The sequence below is a fragment of the Micropterus salmoides genome, unplaced genomic scaffold, assembly GCF_014851395.1.
Source record: "Micropterus salmoides isolate LMB-PRFRI ecotype aquatic unplaced genomic scaffold, ASM1485139v1 Ms_hic_scaffold_4, whole genome shotgun sequence".
Taxonomy (NCBI): domain Eukaryota; kingdom Metazoa; phylum Chordata; class Actinopteri; order Centrarchiformes; family Centrarchidae; genus Micropterus; species Micropterus salmoides.
The window spans coordinates 4,887,893-4,902,069 of NW_024043372.1; the positions used below are offsets into that span (position 1 = coordinate 4,887,893).

The window sequence follows — 14,177 nt, forward strand, 5'->3', positions numbered from 1 at the left end:
GTGCTGTTCTCACATTCTTCCTCTGTATGTACACATAAACAACAAGGCAAGGAATTTATTTTATTGTTTGTGTACATTATTGTTCAGTGTACATGGTCACATCTGAAACAAACTTTACGTGCTTGATAACTCTCCCACCCCGCAGACATCTACACGCCAATACCGATTTATATTCATAGCGGCAAGTGCTATGTAGCTCCACATAGGGGACACAGGAACTGACATATAGCACATTCATGCGGTGTCGGAACCGCGTAGGAAATTCACAGCCGCACCGGCAGAGCTCCAGAATGTGCAACTCGGCCGGCTCACGCGCGGACGCGCTTACAAGTGCGAGGGCCCGCCCAACGCTGCTTGCAGCTTTAATTTGTTTTGTCACTTAGAAAGGAAAACGAGACATTGTGCAAATTAAAAAAAAAACGGAAAAACGACCCGTTTCTGGTTTTTGCCTTTGATAATTATACCAAAAAAAAAACAACGGTTAAAACTGTAACTGCTGTTTACTTATCTGAGGGGAATCTCAATAAATATATAATAAAATAAATATTTTCTATTAAATGTTTATTTTAGACTACTGAAGTTGCCTGTGTTAGGGACCAAAATAAGAGGGGTAAAATGTTGCACCAGCAGCCTTCCGCAACCTAACCGAGAAAATAAGGAGAGCTTCACAAAGTTCTGAATAGTTTATATTAATTCTCTCTTTCTGTAGCTAAACATGTCGAATTTAAAAATTGAGAGAAAAATGAGAAGAAAAAAACCAGACAGATTTTATGCTTGGTTATAATTCTTACTTCCTTTTCTAACTTCACCCCCCATGAGTTTCTCGGAGACAGAGGCGCGTTTCTCTGCTGGAGACGCCCTGAACACCCGCTCCCACGAATAACGGAAATACCAGCAAACTGCGTTAATACAACTGTAATTAATCGGAAGGATGCTGTAATTAAATGGCATCACATGTGTTGTTACGTAACATATAGCCAGGATTTTAATAAATTAATTTCTTACCCTGTCCATCAGCAAGAGTTGTTCCAGACTGAGTCAGGAGACAAAGACACGCGAGAGGAAGAAGCTTCATGGCGGTAGAAGACGTCTGAAGATTAAACATCATTAAACTTCACTGTAACGCAAATTACGGAAATGTGCAATAACGACTTCTGGCTGTGTCACTGCCTCACATCAGCGAGACTTTCGATTTCTCAGCTTCCGGAACCTGCGACTGCAGCAACACTTCCGGTTTGATCCTTCACAATAAAAGCGTCACTTTCACAGGGGTATTTTAACTTTACTCAAGTAAAAGTACCACAAATAGGTAAAAGTCCTGCATTCAAAAACTTGCTTAAGCATTATCAGAAAACAATACTTAAAGTATAGTATATAAAGTAAAAGTACTCAAAGTGCTGTAAATGTTGCTGTCAGTGTTTCACTTTGATGTTCATGGATTCATTTTGCATTTACTGCTGTAGATGTTTCAGGTTGAGCTCATTTTAACTCCGTTATATCCTACAGGAAGTTCTTTTATAACTTGCACAGTTTTCGAAGTATCACAATTATACCGTCATGATCACTTCTGATCATGAAGGTAAACCTACATTAATTCTACATGCATATTGTTGTGCAGCTCAGACTCTGCAATATGGGGGTATTTATTTATGTTTTATGTTTATTTATGTTTCAATACTATTTGTGTGAACAGATAAGAGATCTGTGTGTAAATGTGGGACTCAAAAATGCATAAAGCTGCAAATGTTAGGAAGATCATCACAAATGTGGTTCATTTATTTGTAAGACTATTAAATATATTCACAGATATTTTTATTTATTTGTGGAATTTATTTATTTGCAGATCTGTTTTCTATTTTTTTGTGAGTTTACAAATCTTCATTTTGTGTTTGTGCAAAGTGTTTTATATTTACAGATTACACATTTACACACATATAGCTCATCTGTTAACACAAATAATATTGAAACATAAATACTCCCCATTTCTTGTGTCTGCAGCAGTCTATACCTGCCAGATTAGGCTGCAGTGTGACTTTACTTATGGAATAATATAAGGAAACATTTTTTTAAATTCGCTGCTTGGATCCCTAAAAACATCTGTAGTAAAATATTGATCATGTTAGAATCGGTCCAACACAGTAAAATCTTTTTAGTTTCTTTTCTAAGAGTTTGAACAGACTGAAACATCAAAAACAGCCACAACATACAGTTTGACATTTTTCATGTTTTATTCTAACGTTTGGACAGAAATGATTCAGCTCTGCAGGAAATGACACGATACAAGTTCATCATCAGTTAGAAACATCAACATACATGAACTTTCAGAGAACTCAAATATCACAGTCAGCAGCAGCAGCAAACACTCAGTGTCCAGTTTATTAGGAACACCTGAAACTAATGCAGTCTGACAGTCCTGCAATAAATCTCCTTCATCAAGGTTTTAATGTTCAGTTTGAGTTCAAACTGTTTCAGAGACGTGTTTCTGTTATTTAACCTGCACTCACTGATATACATGGGGTGGACAGAATAACAGAAACGCCTGTCAGTATTAAGACATTTTAATCTTAAACAGTTTCAACACAAACTGAAAATTACATCTTATATGAAGAAGGATATATTGCAGGAGTGTTAGACAGTATCAGCTGTTCCTAATAAACTGGACACTAAGTGTGAAGTTCAGTGTGTAACTGTACCTGACAGACTCTGGCTTTCCACCTTAAGAAATAAAGAATCAATACCAGCTTGTCCCAAATAATGTCAACGACACAAATATTAAAATAAAAAAAATTACATTGAAAATTTCACTTTAGCTACAAAATATTCACAGTAACAGAGCAACAGCTTTAGTTCAGTGAACTCATGTTAATGTCCATGTCTTGCTCAGTTAGGACCTTTAAGAAATACAAGCAGTCTAATATTTGGTGAATGGACACTATTTATGCAGCAGATCTGCTCCTCATTCATCCACTCACACTCACTCACTCACTGATGGCAGCGTTTTTTTGGTCCAAGACCCTCAGCTTTCAACACTTGCGCTGCTCTCTCGTTATTCATCACATCGTTTCTTTGCAGTTCCGTCTTATTCATCATATTAATGTCCTTAACAACAGTTCAGTGGGCAGTTTGATCATCACTTCACTTTGTGCTGCCTGGAATTAAATTAATCTACACTGACGACAGTTCAAGAGTAAAAATGTGTCACATAAAATAATCAGAACATAAAAATAAAAACATAAAGCAACACAGAGCAGAGTGCAAGAAGTCGTCATTAATTAAGTCAATATTTTTTCTCTTAGAGCTGCACAAGAATGAAAAAATCTAATTAATCAATGATTCATTGATAATCAGTTCTGTCAGCATTAAAGGCCACTTTCTCTCTTCTGTTTCACCTCGTTAACTCCAACCTGTCTGCTAAAAAGACAGAACACAACACAACACGATTCTGCAAAACCCTAAGTTCAATTTAACGATATATTTTTGAACGTTAAATAATATATTCAAAATAATTAATAAAAAAGATGTATTTTTTATGACTTATTCCAACAACATCTGTCCAGGGAAACTACAGGTTAATGAGAAGATAAGTTAAATGTGTCTGAACGTCTGAAGGCAAAGTGTTGTTTTGTTGGTCAGAGCGGTCTCACTCACAGGTGGAGTTAAAAGTCTGCTGTAAGACAAGTTTACAACCAAATGTGGCACAAATTAACTGAATATCCAGAAACATATTGGGAGGTCGTTCATAGAGATAAACAGCTGGTGGTGCTAATTCTCAAGTCGGTGCCATTAATTCAATCCAGATATTGTTTAACAAACATGTCTTCTGTTTTCTTGGATGGACTTTGTGTCCTTCACTTCGACTTTATGTGTATATTTAAACAGATGCTGAGTGCTGTGAGGTAAAGGTAAAGACTTTACATTTTGCCATGCTGTTTTCTAACTGTCCATGACTTTAACAGGGACAGTTTATTTAAAACACTTGTTAAGGTCAGGGAAAGATCCTGGTTGTGGTAATGGGATGTCATAATGCTTCCATATAAAAGCAAGGTGAGCTACATGCACAACAACCTCACTTTCATCTTGTTACAATTACCACAATCTGTCTAACCACAACCCTAAAACCAGGTCTTGACCCTCGAACAAATAAGTGGAGACCAGCCAAAATGTCCTCACTGTCATACAGAAATACAGCACAAACACACACTTCATTAGCCGACTGCACAGCACATAAAGCTAGTTAGGAAATCAGGGTATTATGCTGAGACTCTTGTCCCTGTGCCTGTTGATCTGAACCTGCAGGAAGGAAAACAAAGTTATATTAAACAAAATCCCTCCTGCATTGATCCTACGCTGGTGTAAATACCAACAGAATGCTTAATGCCTGAGAAGATAAAACATCTGTCAAGACTCTAAACATGAGACACAAAGAATGTGTCGTCTGCTCATCATGAATATGTTGATAAAAACATTATTTAAACTTACCTCTCAGAGAATTTCATCTGGTGCGACGTACACAAAGCACAGCTATAACAACTACAGCAACAACAACAACAAGAGAAAGAACTGCAACAGCAACTTTCCATCCAGTGGCGGACTCAGTCAAGGACTCTTTGGGAGACCCTGAAACAGATGATAAAAAGTGAATGTAACAGTCAGAACGTAGCTGCACATCATAAACAGCAGGTTGAACATCACAGCCGACACAAAGAACATCTAAAGGTGTGCACGCTCCTGAAATCTAGAAGCTAAAACTGTCAGCAGATCCAAACAGCGCTGGGATGAGTCTCAGCAGGAACAGTGATGTTAGCATTGATCTTATGGCCAGTCGCCTCCTGCTGGGCTCCACAGCTAAGAGGTTGGTTCTGGTTCTGGTCTCAGTAGTGAGGAGGGTAATGTCGTAGCATCGTCCTCTTTCTGAGACGTGCTGCTCATCAGTAGGAAGAAGGTTTGAATCTCTGTCCTGCCGCCTCTACTTCAGCCTGTTTACATGTGACTGTTGCTAAACTCCTGCTGTGCTGAGATCTGCAAACGTGTGAGGCGATCTGTCTACAGCCGAGCTTCTCTGCACCCTGAGCTGAGGCCACCGTGGACTCTGGATTACGGCTCAGAACCACATCTGGATTTTATCACAGCTGCTGTTACAGCGAGTGTTGATTCAGTAAAGAGTCTGAGTACTTCTTCCAGCACTGACTGCTGCCCAAGCTCCAACTCTTAAAGCTGAACACACTCTGCTGGAGCTGCAGGCAGAATCACACATCTGACTGTAAATAAAAACAGCTGGATAATCAAACTATGCTGCCATCTTGTGTCCTCTGAGCTGCAGCCTTATGCTTTTATCATACAGCACCTGTGATTGGTTGAATCAGCCCACCTGCTTCAGTGAGCTGCACAGTGAAGCTTTTAATACAAACCACAAGCCGAATGTTGGTAAATGTGGGAAGCGGTGAACATTTGTGAACTCCTGCTTTCAGACTCAGAGGAGGATGATTCCTGCTCAGATTCAGAAATCAGAGTGAGGACAGTTTCCCTGTTTTCATCTTTATTTTATTTTAAGTCAGAACCTGATGCTGAGTTTTAAGTTATTTCTACTTGTAGTCAAACCTACTGCAGAGAATAAATTGTAAAGAAGCTACATTCAAACATGTTTGTCATCTGAAACCTTCACTGCGACGGGTCCAAGTTCACACTGTCCAGTAAAAACTGCACTTCCAAAGCCTTTATCTGCCTCCATGGTGTCAAATTATTACCAGGAACTACCACTGTTTATATTTAGAGTTAAATTCTGGTCCTAGTTTTTAGTTTCAGTTCAGTTTCTAGTTAAAATATAATAATAAAATGACTAAAATTTTCTCTACGTCTCTGAGTTTCCTTGTGTTGTTTATTTGATTCATGTGTAACTGCAATTTGCAACAATGATCAATAAATTACTCTAAGCTAAGACATGTTTCAGATCCTCAGTATATTTTGGTGATACACGAGTTATTAATTCATTTGTTATCCTCTTTTTTTCTTCATGTCACAAAAATGTCACAGATTCTAATGATTTCAGTCTCTAAATCTCCCTCATTTGTAAATCTGTTACTGGGTTTGTGTGTGAAGGAGAGTTAGTGTTGTATTAGTTTTAGAATAATATGAATTCAAGCAGTTCAGAGTGAGAAATATCCTTATTATAATAACTTATTTTAGCAAAATATTATACTGTAAAACATAATTTAACAGAACTTAAAGTAATTTGTATCTTTAAAATTTTAATGCACATTTAGTCAGAGAGAGTTAAAATCTGTAATGATCTTTGGTGATTCATGTTTTCATTATCACAAGTGGAGCTTGAACACTAGTGAACTTCCTCTTACACCAGCGTCGTGTCTGATAATGATCTATAACCTGTTTTACTCTGAGCAGGTCACATGTCGTGTTTTCTGTAACAAGCTGGTTTTGTCAGTTGTCTCGATCAGTTAAACTACAGTTACACCTGGTAGTTAGTTTGTGGTAATATTTCTAACAACAAACTCACCTGGATGTGAGAATTAGTTTGTGGTGTAACTCATATAAACCAACATCATTTAATAATCACATATAAACATAAATATAACCAGGCCAAGGTCAAAGGAGGGACTTGGATCAGGACTGACCTTCAGTCTGTGCAGTGAAGGATTCATGTTGACAAGAGCTGGGTATCAAAATAAGTTTTTTAATATGTAATGTAAATAGCATGTGTTTTAATACTATGAGTTTCACAACACTTCTCAATGTTCATAATTTCTGTTCTTAACATTTTCCTCTGAAACGTGTTTCTAAAATGTAAATGTAACACTGAGAATGTATAACTGCTTATCATGTACAGCACATTTAGTGTTAGTGTTTAATTATAGTGAACCAACAGTGTGGATTTGTGCATTTTATATTAAATAATTTAGAGACTCAACTCCTCTTTTCTCTCCCAGAGAGAAGCAGGGGATTTGATTATCAACCCTCTACAGACGGCTGAAGAGACCCCAAAAGAAAGGGGGGTGGAAAGGTCGCTTTCACTAAGTGCTATTCCTGAGCAGGTGATCGTAAAACTGGCCACTTGACAACAGCCGAGATAAGCCTCTCGGTGCCTGACTGTTAAACTGACGAAAGGGACATTAACCAGCGATTAGCGTTTTCCTAAACAGCCTATCAGAACTCTCCTTATGGGGGCAGTATAGGGTTTCCTGCCCCCATAAGGAGAGTTCTGATAGGCTGTCACCATGGCAACTGACCTTTCTCTGTGTTTCATTACCTCATCAAAGGGATACTCCTTCACGCCTAGGTGGGACAAAATCCAGGACACCAAGGACAGCCCTGAATTTATGTAAACAAAGACTGCAGTCTCCAAAGACTCAAAGCATTTACTGTTTAATTAAATAATCTTTTAGTTACTTGATTACGTTTGTCTCTATTTGAGTAGTTATGTTGTTGATATCTGTTGTTGATATTAGTGCTGAAAAGAATCTAAATAAGTTACTTTTGCAGTGTTTTAATTTTCAGCAAGATTAAGGACACTTCTTAATCTTATGTGTAACCAATGCTTGTTCACAATACTTTCTCACACAATTCCTTTAGAAACGATGATAAATGTCATACTACACGTTATTAATCGCCAGCTTGAATTTAAGGCTAAATAACTAAGTTTTCCAGCTCCTGAGAAGATTGTTTTTGGATTAATCTAAGCTTTCCTCATGTAACCTGAGCTCCCCCAAGTGGGCGAAATAAGTATTACATACCCTCGTCAGAAATGCCATTAATGTATAAATGTCACTCATTTATCATGACCAATAATTTGACAATTGTTTCCTGTTACCAAATACTTAAACTTAGAACGGTACAACCGTTTGAACAGTGAGGTTTGATTGTGGGAAATATTTGATAATACATGCAAATAGATTTTCTTTTTTCTTTTATGGACATATTAAAAGTTTAGAAAGACAGTCCCTCAGGAAACCGGAAACGCCCCGCCCTGCGGGAACGCAGGACTGCCCTCTGGGGAACCACGCCCCACACAACAAAAGAGCGACACACGACGTCGTTCGCTCTTCTTCCCTCTTCCTCTTCGCCCTGCTCTCTGGACGCTTCCCTCCTAAACGGCGCTTCGGCACGCGCCCGGCTTGCCCCCTCCTTTGACTATTTCTCTGATGTATTTAACCACCTTTTTATATCACCTTAGTTAGTTAATAAATTCACTGTAACCAAGGAATTGTCTGTATTATCAGTCTCATATCCTTTAGATATGAGACTGACTGATTGATTTAAGATAATTAAGCGATTATTATTATTAACTGATCACTGGTGAATAATTGTATAATTATTAAAAGCTACCTAGAAGTCCGGAGACTCTAAGTTAATAACAACTCCGGTGGTGCCCCTTTCGAAATGAGAGCTTTTATGGATTGATATTTTCTGAATATTAAAATTCATAATTGGGTATTAATTCTCAAATTTATTAAAATTCATAGGTAGTTTAGACATGCTACATAATCATAGATGTTGATCGTCACAAAGAAAACGATAAGCTTTGTTAACAGGAAACATTAAACATCCAGCTAAACATGAGGCTGAGATACGTTTATGTTTCACTGAGCAGTGACAGGACAAGTTTGAGGTACTTTTACTTGAATATTTCCAACTTATGCTACTTTATACTTCTACTTCACTACATTTATCAGACAGATGTAGTTACTTTGATTTTACATACTGTCACCGGCCGGTGAAAAAGGACATATTTTGGACCTCGTGCTGTCGTACGGTTTAACTATTAGTGAAATATGTGACACATTAATTTCAGATCTTTAACTCGTCTTATTTACTTTCCCTGTTCGTAGTTTTTCTACCTGTGCTCCTGCGAGCAATTAACCCTTTAACTGCCTCACAGTTTTCTGCTGCTTTTAAAGACTCACTAGTCATGTTTCTGTCTAACTGTCGTGCAAATTTTAAGCAGACTTTTGTAATGTGGTAAAAAAGAAAAAACAAAGTAAATGTGAAATATGAGCGTTTCCATCAGCTGTTTGGAGCGAATAAACCAGGCTACAGCAAGCGTAGTTACGTCAGCTGTTGACGTTACCCATGGCTGTAATAAACAAGACGTCTGGGCTCCAAACCAGAAACAAAACCAGTCACGTGAACCTGAGGACCACTGATCTGAGAAAAACGGAGAGAGGTCCTCAGGAATGTGTCTCAAGCGGGCAAACTGCTGCCAGCCAGGTCTCCGCACGTTATGGGAATATCTGGCAAGACGCCGACAGCGGAAACAGCTGATCAGATGTGAGTTACAAGTTCACTACGTCAGAACTTATTCGGCAAAAGTGTTTCCATCTCCCGCTTAGAGCATTAACTGTTTTTTGACAAGGGCAAAATCCACCTCAAGCGAGTGTAAAAATTTTATTTTGCCTTTTATATTTTACTTGAACTGAGTTATTGGACTGTTTTGCTCCACTGAGGGAAAAACGCTCTAAACCACTTTCAGAGTCTCGGCTGAATGAAACTACCTGCTCTCTCAGACGTGCCTGAAGAATATCTGAGAGAAAGTGGAAAAAGGATAAACTTCAAGTCTCTTTCTAAATATTGAGGGACACATGATGTAAATACCACAGAGCAGTAAAATCTGTTGGCCTCTCTTGTTAACCCTCGTGATAATTTAATGTGGAAACTTTCTAAAATGTTTTATTAATAAAATCACTGCTCTTAGCTTTTCACCCACTACGTTTCCCAGAGGCCCCTCTGTCCCGCCCTGTCAGCCCAGCCGTCTTCCTGCAGTTTGAGCCAAGTTACATTCCCCCTTCTTTCTAGTTAAACTAACAAACTGACAGTTTTCCTGCACGCTTCTTTAAAGATGTTTTTAACGCTGCAGGGTCGAGCATTGTGTCCTCGGTTAATACATCTCTCAGCTCAGGGTGAGTTCCAGCTGTTTAATGTGCGACAGCGTTTAAAAAAAGAAGAATCTGGATACTTAGATTCTCTCTAATTTCAGACCAGCTTCTCTTTTCGTCAAAAGTCTTGGAGAGAGAGGTTTTTTTAATCACCTTCAGTCATTTTTACATGATTTTAGTATTTATGAAAAATTCCAGTCTGGATTTAAGCCCCGTCACGGTACTGAAACTGCTCTGTGAAGAGTTTCAATGATTTTCTTTTAGCTGATTTAGTGCTTTGATATGGTTAACCACTCCGTTCTTTTATCCCGACTCGCTGACAGGAGTTCCTCTGTTCACCTCGCTGAGTTTTCTGCTGCCCCTCTTTCTTGTGGGGTCCCCCAAGAGTCCATATATTGGGGGCCCCATGTTTTTTCACTCTACGTGCCGCCATTGGGGTCCATTTTCAAGTACAGAATATCTCCTTTCATTGTTTTGCAGATGATGTACAAATCTATTTGGCTGTAAAACCCAATGACAAAGCCTCAATTCAGTCCCTGCTTAACTGCCTGAGAGATCTGAAGTTGGATCAGAACTTTCTCTGTGTGAGAGAGAGAGAATGTGTATGTGGTGGATCAACAGGCGTGACAGCAATCAGCTTCAGGTTGTCGGGTCAGGACGCTATTTTGTGCTCAGGTGAGAGTTTATAAAGAATTTGAGATTGTCAAAGAGACCGTTTATCTGTATCTATAAAAGCAGATACAAGGTGTGAGAGTGGTTCTGTAACAACAAAGCACAGCAGTACAGACTGATTAGATACAGGTGAGTTACAGTAAAAACAAACCCAAGCTAGACATAGACATCTACAGAACAGCTCGCACCCTGAGCAACAGTAACGGCCAATAACAGCTAGAATGTAATGAGCCATCAGTTAATGATTAGCAAACAGGAATTGTGTAACATGTGCATGACAGTCACCGTAACAATCACTAACAATGAGCACGAGTATAAACAATATACAGAGAACAGAACCATAAAGAACGCAGAAACAGCGTTAACAGAGCTCGCACGGCATCACGTCCACAGAACACAACTACTAACTCTCTAAACCCACTAAATAAACATTAACGGCGTTCAACACAACATCAACAATAAACTCTCAGCTGCCCATCAGAAAAAACTGCAGTCTGTGAAGTGGAGCCCAGCTGTCGTCTGCACGCCTCACTCACTGCTGCGCTTTGGGGGCGTGGCCAAAGTGGGCACACTGGGTGCACATGCACAGAGATGTGAGGAGAGAGCACGCTCAGAGGCACGACCTTTTTATTTTACACTCTGTCTCAATGAAAGTAAGACTGAGGTTGTTGCGTTCGGTCGTCCTGATGGTTTAAGTGCTCGTGTAGCTGCTGTTGGTTCTTTAGGAACGTATCGTCGTCCGTTCACCAAGAATCTGGGTGAGATCTTGCACTCAGCACTGAGGTCATCCAATCAGATGCTCCCTGATGTCCCCAGCTCCAGGTTAAAGACTAAAGGTGAGCGAGCCTTTTCAGCGGCTGCTCCTGATCTTTGGAACACTTTACCTGCTGAACTGCTCGGACCGCCGACACGTTCAAGTCGTTGCTAAAGACCCACCTCTATTCACCGGCCTTCAAACAGAGGCGACATCATCGACCTTTTCTTCTGTTGTTGTCGTGTATATTTGTTGTTGTATCCTGAACCTGGAAAGCACTTTGGTCAACCAGGGCTGTTTTTAAATGCGCTATATAAATGAACGTGAACATGTGATAAACGCATCACTTCTGCTACTTTAAGTACATTTAAGTTACTTTATACTTCACTACATTTATCAGACAGATATAGTTGCTAGATACTTTGATCTTGCAAACATGAGACTGACTTAAAATATATAACTTTTTTATAATACTTTTCTACTTTAAGTACATTCAACTGATACTTCTATACTTTTCCTCATGTAGACTTTTGAAAGCAGGACTTTTACTTATAACAGAGTATTTGTACGTTGTGGTGTTGCTACTTTTCCTTCAGTAAAGAGTCTGAGTACTTCTTCCAGCACTGACTGCTGCCCAAGCTCCAACTCTTAAAGCTGAACACACTCTGCTGGAGCTGCAGGCAGAATCACACATCTGACTGTAAATAAAAACAGCTGGATAATCAAACTATGCTGCCATCTTGTGTCCTCTGAGCTGCAGCCTTATGCTTTTATCATACAGCACCTGTGATTGGTTGAATCAGCCCACCTGCTTCAGTGAGCTGCACAGTGAAGCTTTTAATACAAACCACAAGCCGAATGTTGGTAAATGTGGGAAGCGGTGAACATTTGTGAACTCCTGCTTTCAGACTCAGAGGAGGATGATTCCTGCTCAGATTCAGAAATCAGAGTGAGGACAGTCATCACGTCGATTCACCTTCAAACTCAGGAACCTTAGAAACAGATTTATATTCAGTCCGCTTTGCTCTCATCGATCTTCAACAACTAACTTCAATGATTTCTTCATCTAAACCATCAACCTGCCTCTTAGACCCCGTCCCAACCAGACTGCTTAAAGATGTTTTACACTTAGTCAGCACTTCTTTACTAGATATGATCAATCTGTCTTTATTATCAGGCTGAAAAAGTCCGTTAAGACTCTTCAGCTGATCCAGAATGCTGCAGCACGTGTTCTGACAGGAACCAGGAAAAGAGATCATATTTCTCCTGTTTTAGCTTCTTTGCATTGGCTTCCAGTAAAATCCAGAATAGAATTTAAAATCATTCTTCTTACCTACAAAGCTCTTAATGGTCAGGCACCATCTTATCTTAAAGAGCTCATAGTACCTTACTACCCCACCAGAGCACTGCGCTCCCAGAATGCAGGGTTACTTGTGGTTCCTAGAGTCTCCAAAAGTAGACTAGGAGCCAGAGCGTTCAGCTATCAAGCTCCTCTCCTGTGGAACCAGGTTCCAGTTTGGGTTCAGGAGGCAGACACCATCTCCACATTTAAGAGTAGGCTCAAGACTTTCCTCTTTGATAAAGCTTATAGTTAGGGCTGGCTCAGGTAGTCCTGAACCATCCCTTAGTTATGCTGCTATAGGCCTAGACTGCCGGGGGATTTCCCATGATGCACTGAGCTCCTCTCTCCTCTACTTTCTCTCCCTCTGTATGCAACCTCATCCCATTATTGCATGTTACTAACACAACTTCTCCTCTTTCTGGTAGTCTTGTGCTTTCTCGTCCCTCTCCTCTCTCCTCCTGTCACTTCCTGCAGGTTTTCTGGCTCTGGAGCTGTGGAGTCTGGATCTGTGGTTGCGGGTCTCCTGCTGCCCCCATGTTCCTGCTCAACACCCTCTGCTGCAACTATTGTTCCTAGTCCTATTATTATTTTATTATTATTATTATTATTATTATTATTATTATTATTATTATTATTATTATTATGATTATTATCAGTAACATTACCATTAACATTACCCACCCCCCAGCCCTCTCTCTCTCCCCCTCACCCCCAACCAGTTGAGCCAGCTAGCCGCCCACCCCGAGCCATGGTTTGTCTGTGATGTACCAATGAATCATAACAACTAATTACTTTCAGACCAGTGATTTACTGATAACATCTAGGCAGTGCCGACCAAACAACTGACATGTAAAACGGGTCCTGGTGAATTTTCCTGGTTGTGCAGTTCATTTGGGCTGATGTGAAGGCTGTCAATCAAATTCTGGTTCTGACCAAACAACCACAGCAAGACGGCTTGAAAAGGGGTCGGGCTCTGGAGCAGGTCGCTTGTGATGTGAAAGCCAACAAACCAACCAACCACAGGATTTTATGATAGCAGATATGTTATTTTAGCAATTTAAAAAACTATTGATAAATCCATCTGCAGATCATGAAATCTGTTCAGGAAGTGATCATAAAATTGATCTATATAAGTGATGAGCTTAGTGAGCTCTTTGTGAAACCAAAGAACATAAATATACACCCCAGAGGCAACACCACTAGGAAGAATCTCACCATTGATCTCCACGTAGGTGTTAGCTTCAATCTGATGGTTGATCTCCTCCTGTGTGGCTACACAGCGATAGTTGTCTGCCCTGGTCACAGCAGTTTGGAGGATGATGTAGAAGCTGCCTCCTCTTTCTGAGACCTGTGTCTCCTCAGCAGGAAGTTTGTTTCCAGCACTGTCCTGCCACTCTACTGTAGGTTTTGGAAAAGCACCAAGAACTTCACACAGCAGCAGCATCCCATCATCTGTTTTAAGTGTCTTGACATACGGCTTTGGAGATGCTCCTGTGAACACAGTTAAAAACAGACAATAAGTGAC

At 39.8% G+C, this 14,177-nt stretch overlaps 1 protein-coding gene across 3 annotated transcripts in view; it reads right to left on the reverse strand.

The window, feature by feature from the left end:
* LOC119886062 (butyrophilin subfamily 1 member A1-like) overlaps positions 1-14,177 on the reverse strand; it is a 40,597-nt gene that overhangs the window by 19,652 nt on the left and 6,768 nt on the right. Inside the window, exon 3 of one of the 3 annotated variants that reach the window (XM_038696550.1) lies at positions 13,868-14,143. In XM_038696550.1, the coding sequence (XP_038552478.1) occupies positions 13,868-14,143 (276 nt within the window). Of the gene's footprint in view, positions 1-1,005; positions 1,218-13,867; positions 14,144-14,177 lie in introns of those variants that run through there. The other 2 variants (XM_038696549.1, XM_038696548.1) reach the window with 2 other exon arrangements.